This window comes from Gymnoscopelus microlampas (assembly GCF_963454915.1).
Source record: "Gymnoscopelus microlampas genome assembly, chromosome: 6".
Lineage (NCBI taxonomy): Eukaryota > Metazoa > Chordata > Actinopteri > Myctophiformes > Myctophidae > Gymnoscopelus > Gymnoscopelus microlampas.
In genome coordinates this window covers 1,832,173-1,848,374 of record NC_139943.1, presented here as the reverse complement: position 1 = coordinate 1,848,374, position 16,202 = coordinate 1,832,173, and the positions used below count along the sequence as shown (strand labels likewise).

The window sequence follows — 16,202 nt, the reverse complement described above, 5'->3', positions numbered from 1 at the left end:
CTATAATCAAAGCAAAAAATGTGTTTCCTACTCTGTGTGGAGTTTGCATGTTCTCCCCGTGTCTCTCAGGGTAGTTAATACCCTCACAAAAACATGTAGTAATCCAGTGGTCACTATACCGCCTCCCCCATGACAGCCGGGGCGCCTGATGGAGGGGAAGGGAACTGGTTGGAATAACGTGTTCCTTCCACGCGCTACGTCCTACCAGGGAAACTCCCCCCTGTCAGGTGACAAGGTGGTCAAGTTGGCTCTCATGCATTGAAGGAGGCATGAGCTCGGCCCTGGGCTCCCTAGGCTGGCGGGGGGAGTGTAGTGCCCAGGATCACTTAGATAATTGGCACCATATCGCGAAAAATATATTAAAATTATGAAAAATATTTATTTTTTTCCAATCATATCGTTGCTGTCGGGCAGAAACCTATCCTAAGTTGTGTTTTTTTCATAAATGAATGCCCTACGTGATCATACTTTCAATCTCACACAAAAGCATCAAAAGTAGCACATCTGCTAGCTCAAAACGCGTCGCTTCGCGCCGCGTTTTGAGCTAGCAGATGTGCTACTTTTTCCATTTTTAGCGGCGCTAGCCGCTCTATACCTTTAGGTATAGAGCGGATCCTGCTCTATACCTGGCTTAGTCCGTGTTCACCGTCAACGTACTGATTGGTCAGACCCGTCAACGTTCTCATTGGTCAGACCCGTCAACGTTCTGATTGGACAGACCCGTCAACAAAGTGATTGGTCAAGCTTCACGTGACACGTGGCTATAAACACATATCGATGACATAACGTATCAAAGGCGCCGCTACCTTCACACAGGGTGTGATTTTTGAATTTGAATCCTGAAAAGTAACCGTTTTGGACATATAGAGATGATAAGATTGAGGTTGTGGAAGTTAACTTGTCCAAGGTTGTGTCTTAACCACTTTCTACCCGTTTGTGAGCTCATTTGTGTGTGATAAGTGGACAAGCAATCACTTTGTATCCTTTTCCCCCAATTTAGTCATTTATTCCCCGCCTTCTGTGTACTGTTGCTGCCCCATCGAGAACAATAAATCACCATTGAGGAGAAACAAGCTGTGGATTCTATGAGCGTAAAGTACATCACAACTGACTCTATGAGCGTAAAGTACATCACAACTGACTCTATGAGTGTACAGTACATCACAACTGACTCTATGAGTGTACAGTACATCACAACTGACTCTATGAGTGTACAGTACATCACAACTGACTCTATGAGCGTAAAGTACATCACAACTGACTCTATGAGTGTACAGTACATCACAACTGACTCTATGAGTGTACAGTAACTGATTCTATGAGTGTACAGTACATCACAACTGACTCTATGAGTGTACAGTACATCACAACTGACTCTATGAGTGTACAGTACATCACAACTGACTCTATGAGCGTAAAGTACATCACAACTGACTCTATGAGTGTACAGTACATCACAACTGACTCTATGAGTGTACAGTAACTGACTCTATGAGTGTACAGTACATCACAACTGATTCTATGAGTGTACAGTACATCACAACTGACTCTATGAGTGTACAGTACATCACAACTGACTCTATGAGTGTACAGTACATCACAACTGCCTTTTGGTCAGTTTATGAACTCTTCATGTTATTGATTGAAGTTCTTACCTGAACACTTTGCTCTGTAGCCGCTGTCCTTACCGTCCTGGCTGCAGTGGGAGCTGTATATATACAAAGGGTACATACAAGAATATAAGGCACGGCAGTCTTATTTGTATATACATTTCAACAACAAGGCAATTCAATGTGCTTGCTTTACACGGAACATCAAGCAAAGGAGACAAGAATTATACAATGACATTAGGATGCATAAAACAAAAGTAGTAAAAAAATAACATAACTACACATACCGTAACTAAGCCTACATGTAAAAGATTAATTTGTACATCATTGCATCACGACCCTTTCGCTCGACAAATGGCGTGTTTTCCACAGGATACATGATTGTGTCGACGCAACTTGAGCCAAACCCTTTTAACAATAGAATTTTTCGGGATTTCTCGTGTTTTAAATGTTTTCGTTTTTTTCCGCAAGGGGCGGGGCTAGCACAACTTTGGTATCACCCACGGTGCCTCTTAAATGGAAGGGACAGATGGATCAGTACTTGAGTAAATGTACTTAGTTACTTTACACCACTGCATAATATGGCCCAGCCCTACCTGGGGGAGGGGGGTTCCGTGGGGGGGTGTGGTGGCGGGCTTGGGGAGGGGAGCTGCTCACGCGCAGGCTGGAGGGTAAGGCCAGGTCGGCCGGCACCAGGGGGGCGGCGTGGGGGGGGGGCTGCTGCTCGTCCTCAGAGTCACTGATCTCCGTGGTGCTGCCGGACATGGGCTCCGTGGTGCTGCCGCCGGACTCCGGCTCGGCCACGTTGGCGGCCGGCGCGCGCAGGAGGAAATCCAGGAAGCCTCGGGAAGGGTTGGCGTTGGCCGTCTGGCTGGGATAGTGGACCCTCAGACCTTGCCTGGAACATCAAAAAAACACAAGTAATACAAGACTTAGTGAGACGTGTTAATGTTAAATAATGAATAATCAACTTAAAACTATCTATTAAACCCTTTAAAGGACAACTTTGTTTTTTTACAACCAAGGTTTATATTTTAGCTTGTAATTAAAGTAAATAAACGATGAGTGTTATATTTTTTTCATTTACTGCTTTCTATAGTTTTAGCAATTTTACCGATATTTTTTACAGTGGGCGGGGGCATTCTGTCCGGTGGCTAAATATGCCTTTTTTACACAATAAAAAAGGTCCTGTGGTCTTTGATGGCCAGATGTGAGTTATCGGGGGCTAGAAGAGCTACTGTAAATAATAATCATTTTAATAGAAAACGCTGGGTTATTGTGCAAAAAAATACATATTTAGCCACCGGACAGAATGCCTCCGCCCACTGTAAAAAAAAGATTGCTAAAACTATAGAAAGCAGTAAATAAAAATGTTTTAACACTCATCTTTTATTTACTTTAATTACAATCTAAAACATAAACCTTGGTTGTAAAAAAACAAACTTGTCCTTTAAGACCTGGAACGCATTTGTGTCGTTTTCAGATTTGAGCTAAAAAAAAAAGCATTATTTTACACTTTGGGCTATTCAAAAATAGCAGATCTTTAAGGAGGATTTATTCTCCTTTAAATAATGCTTTTTAGCTCAAATGAAAAAGTGACACAGATGCGTTCCAGGTCTTAATGGGTTAATAGTTAGATGAGTGACTGACTGAGAACTTCTAAATCGATGGCGGTTTTGAGCGCCGAGTTCACTCACCTGACTCGTCTTCGCCTCGTGGTCACCTGGGTGGCCGCGGCTCTGGCGGCGGCTCTGATGGGAACGTCTCGCTCTGCTCTCTGGCTGAACGCCCAGGTGGTTGGGAGACGTGCCGCGTGGGGGGCCACCGATGGACCCCGATAATCATCGTCGTCGTCGTCTATGTCAGTGCTGCTGCCAGAGTCTATTACCACCGGTGATGACTGGCCCCCCCCGATGGCTGCAGCCCCGACATCTGGCCGGGGGGGCTCCCCGCCGGGACCCTCCGGTCGATGGAGAACGTCCACTTCCATGGCCTCCATCTGCTTAGATAGAGGGACGATCGGGTGAGATAACCTCATTGGGTTGCAACAGTTAAAGGTAGGGTAAGTGAAATTGTTTTTGGTTTAAATAAGCGTTGAATTGCTATATATTCTTCTGATAGTAATCACTGCTATAGAGCAGGGGTTTTCAGTTATTGCAGGTGGTCCCTGGCCATGAATAAAAAATAATTTTTTTTTGTTTTACTTTTAATAAATTACAGGAGTTCTTACTGTATGGTGTGTGTGATATGAAATGTGAGCTTACCCTAATCACAGTAATCTTTAAATATATTCCATCATATTCAAACAAAATCACTGTATTTTATTAGATATTATAGCTATTTTCTCCAGCTCCCTGAGGTGCATGAACCCCCCACCACTATTGCAGGCCCGGCGCCACGGGGGGGCCTGAGGGGGCACAATTTCAAATTGTGCCCCCTCAGTTTATTTTGGGGAGAAAAAAAAATGAAAATGTATTTTTTTATAATTAATTTTTTGATAAAAAAAAAATTAAAAATCGGTGAAATCAGGCAAAAATAAGAATTAAATAACATAAGCCTAACCCTAACCCGAAATAAAGTAACAAAATAACGCCCAAAAACGTCCACAATCCGCGCAATTAACCGCAAAATGTTGCGCGCGCGCACGGGTCTCGCGACAATTTTCAACTGCCCCCTCAGTCATTTCATCCTGGCGCCGGAACTGCACTATTGTGTGGGGTGGGTCTATGATGGACCCACCACACACAACAGTGGTGGTCCCCAGGATGCTCTTAGTCCGGATGGTGGTCCCTGGGTCAAAATCAGTTGAAAACCCCTGCTATTCGGTTCTTAAGTCTGACGTAATTTTGTAGTCCGATGTCACGTCCGGGTCCAAAAGGCACCAGCGCCGTCCACTCTTCATTGTAAACAACATGTTGGAACCCGTAAATCTTTTTACAATAACCTCCTTTTTCAGAAATGAACCATTGAGGGTTAATAAGGGTCTTAATGCTAATATCATAGAAGTACAAAGTATTTATTTATTATTATGATTTAACATTATTATTATTAACATTAAAACACTTGGACCCGGAAGTTATTCTAGCGGGGCGCAACGTCACGTCTTAACAATCGAATAGAGTGTTTGTTCGGTAACAGGAGTCTCCCCTCTCTCTCCAGCTCTTGATTAAACAGAAAATGCATTTTCAGGTCAGGATACCAATGTTATCTAAACAGGAGAGAGAACTCACACAGGATACAGGATAAAGAAGTGAATTTGGAAGTGATGACACAATTGGAACTGAAATACTATAAAATTGAAGCTGATAATAAGTAGGTACTTCCTCCTGATTGGCTGAAAATGTGTCAACTACCTGAAAAGTATTTTATGTTTATCAAAGAGCTAGAGAGACAGGGAGACTCCTGTTACTGAACAAACACTCTATAGCAATGATTACTATCACAATATAGTACTTTAACCTTTTAACAACTTTAAAATCAAACAAATCGATATAAACCACCATAAAACATTATCGATTAATAATCAATCCCTATTTCAGAAATATTATAAATAGGCGATCTACAAGCTGTAGGTTTCCACAGCTCATTTATGAAAATAGCAGATCTACAAGCTCACTGAGGCAAGCAACGCAATATAGATTGGCTATTTTCACACATTTCGCCTTTCTTATATTATTTAGCAATTTGGCCAATGTTTGAGCAGTTTATTTATGTTATAGTATAGTTTATTGATTGTCTTATGCAGTAATTGTATTTTTTATTTCATTTCATTTTTTAACATTTAAAAAGGTCTTAAAAGTCCTTAAATTGTCACTTCAGTCATCCGAGGACCCCCCCAAAAAAATCATTTGGGGACCCCTCTGGAGTCCAGACCCACAGGTTGAGAACCACTGAGTTATACAACCAGCCTGTCATTACTTAACATGAGACAGACTGCTCTGACGAAAAGAACAGATCTACAAGCTATCACGACGCGTTGAGAGCTTGTAGATCTGTTCTTTTAGACAGATGGGCCTCTAGTGTAGAATATTGATCAGATAACAGCTAGACTCTAGTCTAGTTTCATGCTAACGGCTGCTAACGTTATCTCACTCCTCCTGGCTCCCAAAACGTCATCATTATCTCATAATAAACATTAATAAATGTGACTCCTAACCTGGTAGTATCACCAACATTCGGTGACAACAACACGTGAAATGCACGTCATTTATTATTTATAAATTGCGTTACGTTTGTCATAAACAAAACCACTGGCGTTAGCTTAGCATGCTAACCAGGCTAACAACAACAGAGCCAAACTGGCGTTGGGTTAGCTTAGCATGCTAACCACTTTAGCATGCTAATCAGGGTTAACGACGACAGAGCCAAACTGGCGTATGGCTACTAGCTTAGCATGCTAACCAGGCTAATCCACCAGAGCCAACAAACAAACCTTTTACCTTGTTGTGTGTTTTCTACCGTCTCTGTTGTGTTCAGACCTATGACGTCATGGCTCAGTGGATCAGGTTAGAGGAGGAGTTTGTATGTGGTTAATGATAGTTAATGTGTTTAATTTAACAGAGTTATAGATGATTAGATGTGATGCAGAGAGAGAGAGAGACGCTCGAATATGCCCGCGCCACGGTTCTTCTTCTTCTGATCTAGTGACTTCTGTTGATCTGTTCCATTTCCTGGTCGACCGCCGACGAGTGGTGGAAAAAGTGTCTCACATTTTGTGCTTACAAACATCAATACTGCAATTATTTAATTTTTTAATATAATTATTGAATTGATTTAATTTATTTTTTAAATGGAGAAATACTCTGTTACAAGTAAAAGTCCGGAATTCAAGATTTACTATTGGTATCAAAATGTAGATCGGCTACTTTCAAATGGCCGAAATGCCATTTGAAGTGGTTTTGTAATAATAATACAAATCTACAACTAGTAATTAAAGTTTTTTTTTTTAAGTGTTTGCACTTTCTCCCTTTTTGGTCTGTACATATACATAAACGTTCACATTTCAACGGGCCCTCAGAAGTACACGTATCTTCCGTATTGTTCAATAAAAAGCATTTTAATCCGATCGGTGGCCATTTTCCATTAGAGTTATAATGCATCAGAGTGCAATACACTTCCCAACCATTAGGGTCCCGCAGCTGAAAGCGTATACGAAAACATAGAAAGAATGGCTACCAATCAAATTAAAATGCTTGTAATTGGACAATACGGAACATACGGGTACTTTTGAGGACCCGTATATAATTTTAATATCCGTGGCCATGGGGTAAGCACTTTATATTTGAAATGTGAACGTTTATGTAGATGTACGGGATAAAAAGGGAGAACGTGTAAAAACCAGGTTGAAGTTCATCCATGACGGTCGTGACAGACCGCCGCTACTATGCTGGACTATTGTGTCCGGCTACTCGGGCTACTTCGGCAGCACACTGTGTGCCTGTTCTGTTGTTTCTGATTATGAATGAATTAAGGATACATTCTCTTATGCTTACCTGGAGGTTGATACTCTGATTTGTGTTTGATTGGTTGTTTTGTTTTGTATTAGTGTTTCATCATTTCTCTTGTTTGTTTAATTACATTTGATATTGTTTGGTTGATTTGTTTTGTTGTTTAAAGGAGACGGGAGTAGCCTACTTCACACATAAAATGACTTATTTTCTATCAAAACACACCCCATGAAGCCTTGAATTAATAGCAAATAAGATTTGTTTGGGGTGAAATACTCCTCTTATGTTTATTTTTGTCTAAAATAATCGTGTATACATCGTATCATTAGGACTCCTGCTACATCTCAAGGGGTTATTCTTCGTAATAAAGAATTTCAATCATCATCATGTTCTCAATCTCGTCATCTTCTACCCTGGTGGGTTCACCCCGCCCTCTAGTGGTTCTAAATTGCCATTGTAATAGTAATGTAGTCAATAGAATGGGGAGTTTGGATCAGCATTTACACTAAGATTTGCTGTGTAGCATATTTGTAGCAAGTACAGCTGAACCTGCTTTGATGTACACAGTGGTTCAATGTGTCACATGTACTTACTGTACCCATATACTAATAATAATAATTCATTAACTGCTTGAACTGCTTAGGCCACAGTTGAGATTTAAAGCTAATTTCAGTATCCCTCTTCCAACCTGCGGTTAGTTTTCATAAAGTTTTCATCATAATTGCCTGTCAAAGCATATAGGACCCTGGATGACAAACTCTATTGATCCTTGTTTATAATGGTAAAGCTGTCAGAGAGCACTCACAACTCATGTGGTCATATTGCACCATTGTTTAATAACCAGGTTCATTTACACAATGATATCAACAACAGATATACAGCGAAGAGTCATGTTATACAGTACCTCCTAAACACACTGATACGACTACTTCTCATCCTTAAGCCCATGACCCACATCATTCCAACACACTTTGCTAGTTTGGGAGGCAGAGCAGAGGCAGCTCCACTGATCACGTCCAACCCAGATTTGGCTCTAACAAGGGTTTGAATTCGTTCTCCTGCTATGCCACCAAAATGTGGAATGCCCTACCAAAAGTCGTGAAGGAGTGTAAAACCCTACTCTCCTTCAAAACTGTCCTGAAAGAGTACCTACAGGTGAAACTGGCCCCTGTAAAAGTCCAAACCTAAATATCACTGGGATTGCTATTTAAGACAGTCAAAGTCAATACCCTCAATACCTGTCTAACTACTTCTCCAAAGTGAGTGACACACCCACAGCCACAACACTAGAGGGAGCGACCATGATATGATCTGGTACCACACAAAGTTACAATGTGGAATGCCCCATAGACATATACAGGTAGACGCCTCCTCTGGCTCTGAAGCGTCTGTATGGCGGACGCGCTTCCGCTTTTGGGGGGCAGCTGGAAATTTCCACGTGCGTCACAGAAGGGGGCGTTCAGTAGGCCTATCAGAGGCAGGTGGGAGCGGGACGCGCTGTGGTTGGCCATTAGTCAACACGCTGTGATTGGCCAGTGCCCGTTCCCCTCGGAAATATGGCGGCCACCATACCAAACAGGTCGCTCCAACGAACTGCAGAGGCCAATGAGGTATCTAGGTTTCTATATCTATGGAATGCCCTGACACCATCCAATGAAGGATGTGAAACACTTTCAAAACTGTCCTGAGAATTCTTACATTTCTGACTAATAAAGTATTCAATCAATCAATTAATCAATAATCATGTCCTGAACATAATCAACCCCTGCTCATTGTTCTCCATAAAAATCATATTATTAAATCGATGGTCAGCCACATCTAAACATCTATTTTGATGGGCCGTGTCCATGGAGAGAAAAGGCTTTATCTCCCACGTGTACAAAAAGGCAGGAATTGTAAACTTATACTAACAATAAACATATATTTTTTTGGAGGTTGAACAGTGACAAGACTTTTAGGTCCTGAACTGTAACACATGGTACAATATACATCCATGCATAAACACCACCTGTTGGCTTACTCCTCCTCAAACTGCTCCACCACCTGTCGCAGCTTGTCCACCAGCACTGTAGAATAGAGATAAATATCATTTATGTTGTGGGATGTTTACGACTGAAACTAAAAGGCATAAGTTGAAATGACCAAAGGGGTACAGCAACAGTGACCAATGAGGTTAGGGTTAGAGGAACACAAGAACGCTCGCCCCAAAACACGCTCGCCCCGGGTCAAATCAGGCGACCTCGGAACGGTCACCATCAGGTATTCCTAAACAAAACCTCAGAAAAACTATGCCTAAACCTAACCTTATTCCTAAACGTGATCTCAGTAAAACAAATACAAGAATACAAGAACCGCCGGGGGCGATCGGTCCGTGGAAGAAATGGGGGCGAGTGTGTTTTGGGCGAGTGTTCTGGTTACCGGTTAGAGAGATAAAACCGGTGTTATTAATGTGAAACAATAAAATAAACTGTAATTTAATGCATTTTGGCACTTGCATTTCTGGTCTGGAGTGAGTAGACTCTTCATCCCATTGGAATAGTTTGCCCAGTCTACTCTAAATGGTAAATGGACTGAATTTATAGAGCGATTTACAATGTATTTCACATTCACCCATTCACACATTGATCACCAACTTTCTCATTGGGAGCAGTTAGGGGTTCAGTGTCGCAGTTAGGGGTTCAGTGTCTTGCTCAAGGACACTTCGACACGTAGCCAGGAGGAGCCAGGGGTCGAACCTGGAACCTTCGGATTCCAAGACGCCCGCTCTACCTCCAGAGTCACTGCCGCCCCACTACTCTACTCTGTCTTCCCTGGGATAACACTCAACCTGTGTCCAAAAGAAGCTAAACAGAATTACCTCCAGCTGTTGGCCTTTCGAAAGGATCATACCCACGACAGGCATCGATCAGTTGTCCCAGCTTTTTAGGACAGTCCTCAGGAAGTGGTTCTAGCACTCGCTTCTCCTCACACACTCTCTTATGAATGTCGAGATCTGTGGTACAATCTGTTATGAGAGAAATTGTTTTAAAGTACATACAATGTGTAAAGAAAGTGTGCAAGAAAGGTGCAGTCTGCGTTAAACACGGTTTTCAGGACACACACCGGCAAGGGGTTTCATACGGGTTGCGATTTCCCACAGGACCATTCCAAGACTGGGAAAAGAAAAGAAAAATACAGTGTGGTTTGGTTCATTAATTCATTTCAGTTGGCTATATAGGTCCAATTAGAGTTAATGTGTTATCCTTTGTTTTACAACTTTATTGTATTTATGCATGTTATTTGTTTGTATGTTTTATACTATGTTATTATTCTTATTACTGTAGAGGACTGACCTGTAGATCTCACATATCTTGCAGTATGGATGGTTGACACTCTGCAGCTGCTCAGGTGATCGGTAGCGCAGGGAGCTCTTCTTTGGGCCCTCAGGGCTCCTTCTCAAGGACGTCTCTGTTTGTGCCAGCTCCAAACCACCCAGCTAGTGACAAAACAGACAACCAACCAATGAATGACAATACAAAATAATAATTACCTTAGGAAATACAGAAAAATGTGTTGGTGTGTTAGCCGAAAGAATACAATTAAAATTGTGACATTTGAAAGATCATATACATGCAGTGAGCTGTGAACAAAATGAATCAAAACTAAATTAACAATTTCATATCAACTTAATATGAAATATTTAATTCCGTCATACCTTAAGTCTGTAGCCTTGATCTACCATGAACTTGTCGCTGGTGATGCTCCCATGGACTTTGGATTTTTGTTCTGTCTGATGTAATCTAAGAGGAAGCAATAGTAGTCACTAGTCAGTGTGTATTTTATCAGAATCAACTTGTAAGAGATTTAAAAGGTGTTCTAACCATGCCTGGACACTAGGAATGTGTTTTTTTTTTAATCAATTTGTCAATAATCAACTTAATCAACTTGTCAATGGAAGAATTCTGTTGACCGGATCTGTAGAGGGTGCAGCGGAGTAACTAAATAATGTTTTCCTTCCGGTGAAATATTTTACATTTTGGCCAAAAAGTGTATTTTAGACGTGAGGTGGGGGCTCAGAGTGTTCTCACTTAGTAGAGTTGTCTTTCAACTCCATTAAACCGTCTTTGTTTTGGTGAGTAGCGAAAGTGTATTTTTAATTTTGACTGCACCCACCTTTTTACCTTGTAAACCTGTGATGTGACAATAAATCTGATTCTGATTCTGATTCTGATTCTGACGTTGTGCATGTGCGCGTGCTGTGCGTGTGGGAGGGAATAATCATCGTATACCCTTCAAAAGACCTAGAACACACCACTGGAATGTACCATGTCAAAACGTCAAGTCAGATTTTTACTTATTGAACTCATTCTGAATCTAATTGGTTTGTTTTGTTCTACCAAAGACTTTCCACTGAGAGCTCACATGTAGATGCCCTGTGCAGCATCCAGACACATGCGAGCCTTCCTGGCCCAAGGTAGTTTGAACTTGGAGTTGTCCAAAACCTCTCTCAGACTTCCCTTGGCACAGTACTCCATCACTATGAGACCTGCTGGCAGGGAAAAGGAAATATATAGGACAGTGGTTCTAAACCTTTTTAGGCTGCGACCCCCAAAAATAATCACATTTGAACTGGGGCCCGCCACCCTGATAAGCACTTGGAATTGTAGGAGTTGAGGCATTACATTAAGTTCCCACAGACTCGGTTCCCACAGATAAATATAGTGAAAATAGCAGATCTACAAGCTCACAATCCCTCGCAAAGTGAGGCGTTGTGAGCTTGTAGATCGGCTATTTTCACAATATTTGCCTCTTTCTTATATTATTTGACAATTTGGCCAATGTTTGACCAGTTTTTTATAGTTTATTGATGCATTGATGATTCATTTAATTTATTTTTTTATTTATTGAAAAGGTCATAAAAATCTTTAAATTGTCACTTTACTGTAATCTGGGGACCCCCTCAAAATCATGACCCTGGGGGTCCCGGGGTCATGGGGGAGAATAATTCTTCTCAACAAGTAAAGCACAATTATAAAAATTACTCACCATTGGCACCCTCGAAACAGACTCCAAACATCCGCAGTATGTGTGGTGATTCATAGCACATCATGGTTGCGATCTCTTTCTCGAATATCTTCATCACCTCACTTTTAGGGAAATAATACAATACATAGATTAACACCCAGCCAGGCCCGCTCTCTCCCCACACTGTATAATAATACAATACATATTAACACCCAGCCAGGCCCACTCTCTCCCCACACTGTATAATAATACAATACATAGATTAACACCGAGCCAGGCCAACTCTCTACCCACACTGTACCTGATTGACAGTAATGTTAATCTATTTTGTTCAATTACAGCAGTGGTTCCCAAACTTTTTCATGCCAAGGACCCCCAAATTGATATGTATTTGGCCGCGGACCCCTTTCTGAAAATATTTTGTGCCAGGGACCCCAAGAAGAGAAGATGTGTGTAAAAAACATTATTCAAACTTTTCCAAACATCTCCGATATATTTCAAAACATTTAAAAAAATTGCAGGTGTACAAGCTTGCAGCTCAGCAAACATAATGGATAAAGTGGTTAAAATATTGTGATGCTATGTTAACTACTTTTGCTGGGGACCATTGGACCCCCAATAGGGCACAGCAGTGGCGGACATTTTGTGGTTCCACTGATCCAAACCCCATTAATTAGAGATGAATGGGCTTTGGATAGAGAGCCCATAGCCCATAGAGATTTCCAAAAATATTTACATCAATTATTTTAAGCCTAGAATCAAGCCATCCAGGCTCCTGGTGAATCATGACCTTCTTCTTCACAGAATCATATATTGTATTATTATAGTATAAAAATTGGATCAATTAAAAACGTATGCTGCAAACCCTGGTATAGTGGTCTGTGGACAGAGGTATCTTTTGATGGCCACGGGGTATTTCCTGAATTCTCCCTTGTGGACTTCAGAGATGTCAGTTTTCATGATGGGCTTTTTGGGGAAATCAAAGATCAGGTCCTTCGGGTTGATCTTTCGGATGCCTTCAGGAATGATCTCAGACTTCTGAACTGATGATGGCAAAACCACCAATGAGATTAAAGAAGAAAACGAAAACATCAGACAGCTGTCAGTGAAACTAAATCCCTTTCTGTAATAAAAACATTGAATAAATAGCACAGTCTAAAGTCACTGAGGGATACTGCTGTGTATATGACATGACAAAACTATATTCTATATTTACCACAGTGACTGGGGATTTGTTTGTCCTTAATTGTTTTATTCAAATTGAAAAAGTCTATATACAAAGCATAATGTGAAATATGTCTAACACATAAATAACCCTTCCTCTGAAGTCTGGGATGAAAAATCATCTTGACCTTTGTGGGTGAAATACAAAGTGGAATAGTTCACAAACCATAACATGCACTATATTGGATGATATGTGGCACCTGACCTTCAAGTTGTTTACTTACGCATTTCAATGATTTGTTTCATGTCTGCCTTAGCATCCAGTTTCATAGCATCCAGTTTCTCCACAATAGTATCCTGTTGGTCCACCAGATGTTGTAGCACTGTGAAACACATATTAAAGCCGATCACACAAACAAGATTAACTTCATAAAAGCGTGCCAATGTAGCCTATATAGCTTCAGTTTTAGCCATTAGACAAACCTGATGCACTTTTTCCATTTACATAAGATCAAATCTGTTCCACTGGTAGACTGTATAATAATGATAATGATAATAATAATAATTAGACCTATTTCAAATTGAAATAGGTCAGCTTCACCCAGCTGAGCGCTGGAGTCTAGGGGTGGGGGGTTAGGGGCAAAGTGTCTTGCTCAGTGACACCTCAACACATTGCTGGGGCCAGGAATCAAACCTGGGACCTCCTGTTGCCCAGGTGGGCTCACTACAAGCTAGACTTCCTTACTAATGGACCCTAGTGATGTTATGCTCTATGAAGTCTATACTAGTAGGCTATGTTAGGCTAAATCAGCACAGGTACAGTATATCAAAATGCTGGATTTTCATTCAGTTAGGGGACATGGTACGCTCTCCCATACAACGTGAAAAAGAAAGGCCTGTACACATCTGGCTCAAAGTGCGATGATATACTTCATGCATAAATGTCTTAAAGGTACAGGGTAAGTGATTTTCTTTGGTTAAAATAATTGTTAAATAGCTCTATATTCTGATAGTACTCATTGCTATAGAGTGTCTGTTCAGTAACGGTAACTACATGTCTCTACAGCTCTTTTTTAAACAGAAAATATATTTTCAGGTTGGGATAGCAATTTTATCCAATCAGGATAGAGAACTGGTCAGGATACAAATGAAACAAGTGAATTTGGAAGTGATGACAAAGAAATGAGCAGAACAAATTGGAACTGGATCACTATAAAAATGAAGATGATAAATGGGTACTATCTCCTGATTGGCTGAAATGATGATTACTATCAGAATATAGTTCTTTAACACTTACCCTACCTTTAATACACAAAATAATTCTCACTTTTCTGGATCTCTGCACAATCCTCCTTCCTGTCTGCGTCATCCTGTTCCCGTTGAGAAGCAGCATCAAACAGCTTGTGCAGGTTATGATCCATCACCACCAGCAGATTCAAGGACAGCCTCTGGAACGCGTCGTTGAGACGGTCGTTCAGGACCGCAAACTCGTCCCCGTGGTTGTACGTGTTCACGATTCGCTTGATGAGATATTCTTTATCAGCTGTGTAATTTTTGACGACATCCGTAGCAGACTTGAGCGTGACCTTGAGCTCCTTGAGGGCCTCCTCGAGCTCCTTGTTCACCTCGTCCTCGGGAGAGATCTGGGCCCCTTTTTGCTGGGTGGCCCTCAGCACCTGCTTCAGCCCTTGCACACGGTTTTGCAGACGCTTGCATCGTTTCTTGTTGGCCTTGACCTCCTCGCAGAGAGTGTAGAGTGTAGTCGCTATGGTCAAGATGGGGTCTATGAAATCCATGACTGAAGGGAGAAAGGGGGACAGATAGGTTTAACATAGACTGAATCTGAATTTTGCACACACAAACAACATTTTCACCATGTTTAAAAGGACTGACTAATAAGCCAAATATGCCTTTATTACATTATAATTGTCCTCCATAACTAATATGTAAAATTAAAAACACTTTAAATAGTTTATTTATTTTAGAAGCAGTTAATCTTTCACTCAATAGGGGCAATGGTCGTCGCAAGTTGATTATGTAATTTGCCCATGTGTGGTCTAGCCCTATAGACGGATTTCCGCGCGACGTCATCACAGAGCAGAATGCGCAATCTGCGCATGCTCGGGGGAAACGAAAACGAGCGCCGTTCACTCTGTTGTTGTGTTCGGGAGTTAAAACACGCTATTTGCGGAGTATTGATCGTAAAGTCAGTAAGAAGACTCTGAAGACTCTTGCAGTGGCCCTCATACAAGGTCATTACGATTATGCATGTACTTCGTGGTATCACAACACCTCCAAGGCCTTAAAAACAAGGCTCCAAACATCCCAAAACAAACTTGTAAGGCTACTTCTTGGCCTCAATTACAAAACCCATCTAACCCCTGATCATTTTGATAGGATTGGATGGCTTAGGGTTGCGGACAGAGTACAGCAACTTGCTATGGGCTTGGTCTTCAAGATATACCATAACATTGGGATCCCCCTGTATTTGTCAAAATACTTCCAAAATGTTAATGATGTCCACGATCACAATACCAGAGGCAGCTCCACAAACCTTGTCCAACCCTTTTTTGGCTCAACAAAGGGAAGTAACTCGTTCTCATGCTATTCATCAAAAATGTGGAACGCCCTACCAAAAGGAGTAAAGGAGTGTAAAACCCTACTCTCTTTCAAAACAGCCCTAAAGATACACCTTCAGGAGGCTGCAATTGGAAAATGGCCCCTGTCTAAGTCCTAACCTAACCAACCCCCCTACCCCCCCCCCTCTCTCCTTCTCCTTTTGTACATATTTCTCACTCTTCATACCAGTAACCTGTAAACTGATTGTATGACATTCTATAGTAGTTGTGTATATCTGTCTGTCTCTTATATGTATCATGATTTGTGTGCATGGGGAACTCATTTGAAACAAGCTCAGTGCTTTTATGAGTCTTCCAGTTTAGTAGACCTTGTATTGTGAATTTGTACTTCCATGTAC

The 16,202-nt window shown here is 41.3% G+C and overlaps 2 protein-coding genes across 5 annotated transcripts in view; both read right to left on the bottom strand.

The window, feature by feature from the left end:
• Positions 1 to 6,223, bottom strand: part of rfwd3 (ring finger and WD repeat domain 3) — a 34,849-nt gene extending 28,626 nt beyond the window's left edge. For both annotated transcript variants that reach the window (XM_084059345.1, XM_084059346.1), the window contains exons 1-4: positions 6,050 to 6,223; positions 3,308 to 3,609; positions 2,207 to 2,508; positions 1,656 to 1,708 (exon numbers count right to left, since the gene is read on the bottom strand). In XM_084059345.1, the coding sequence (XP_083915471.1) occupies positions 1,656 to 1,708; positions 2,207 to 2,508; positions 3,308 to 3,609 (657 nt within the window). In that variant the 5' untranslated portion in view covers positions 6,050 to 6,223. The remainder of the gene's footprint in view (positions 1 to 1,655; positions 1,709 to 2,206; positions 2,509 to 3,307; positions 3,610 to 6,049) is intronic.
• A 1,650-nt stretch (positions 6,224 to 7,873) lies between these two features.
• Positions 7,874 to 16,202, bottom strand: part of LOC311047727 (mixed lineage kinase domain-like protein) — a 66,707-nt gene continuing 58,378 nt past the window's right edge. For 2 of the 3 annotated variants that reach the window (XM_084060550.1, XM_084060549.1), the window contains exons 3-12: positions 14,553 to 15,023; positions 13,510 to 13,608; positions 12,927 to 13,104; positions 12,083 to 12,183; positions 11,459 to 11,585; positions 10,752 to 10,836; positions 10,390 to 10,532; positions 10,160 to 10,209; positions 9,915 to 10,061; positions 7,874 to 9,123 (exon numbers count right to left, since the gene is read on the bottom strand). In XM_084060550.1, coding sequence (XP_083916676.1) covers positions 9,074 to 9,123; positions 9,915 to 10,061; positions 10,160 to 10,209; positions 10,390 to 10,532; positions 10,752 to 10,836; positions 11,459 to 11,585; positions 12,083 to 12,183; positions 12,927 to 13,104; positions 13,510 to 13,608; positions 14,553 to 15,021 — 1,449 coding nt within the window. In that variant the 5' untranslated portion in view covers positions 15,022 to 15,023 and the 3' untranslated portion in view covers positions 7,874 to 9,073. The remainder of the gene's footprint in view (positions 9,124 to 9,914; positions 10,062 to 10,159; positions 10,210 to 10,389; positions 10,533 to 10,751; positions 10,837 to 11,458; positions 11,586 to 12,082; positions 12,184 to 12,926; positions 13,105 to 13,509; positions 13,609 to 14,552; positions 15,024 to 16,202) is intronic. The other variant, XM_084060551.1, reaches the window with a different exon arrangement.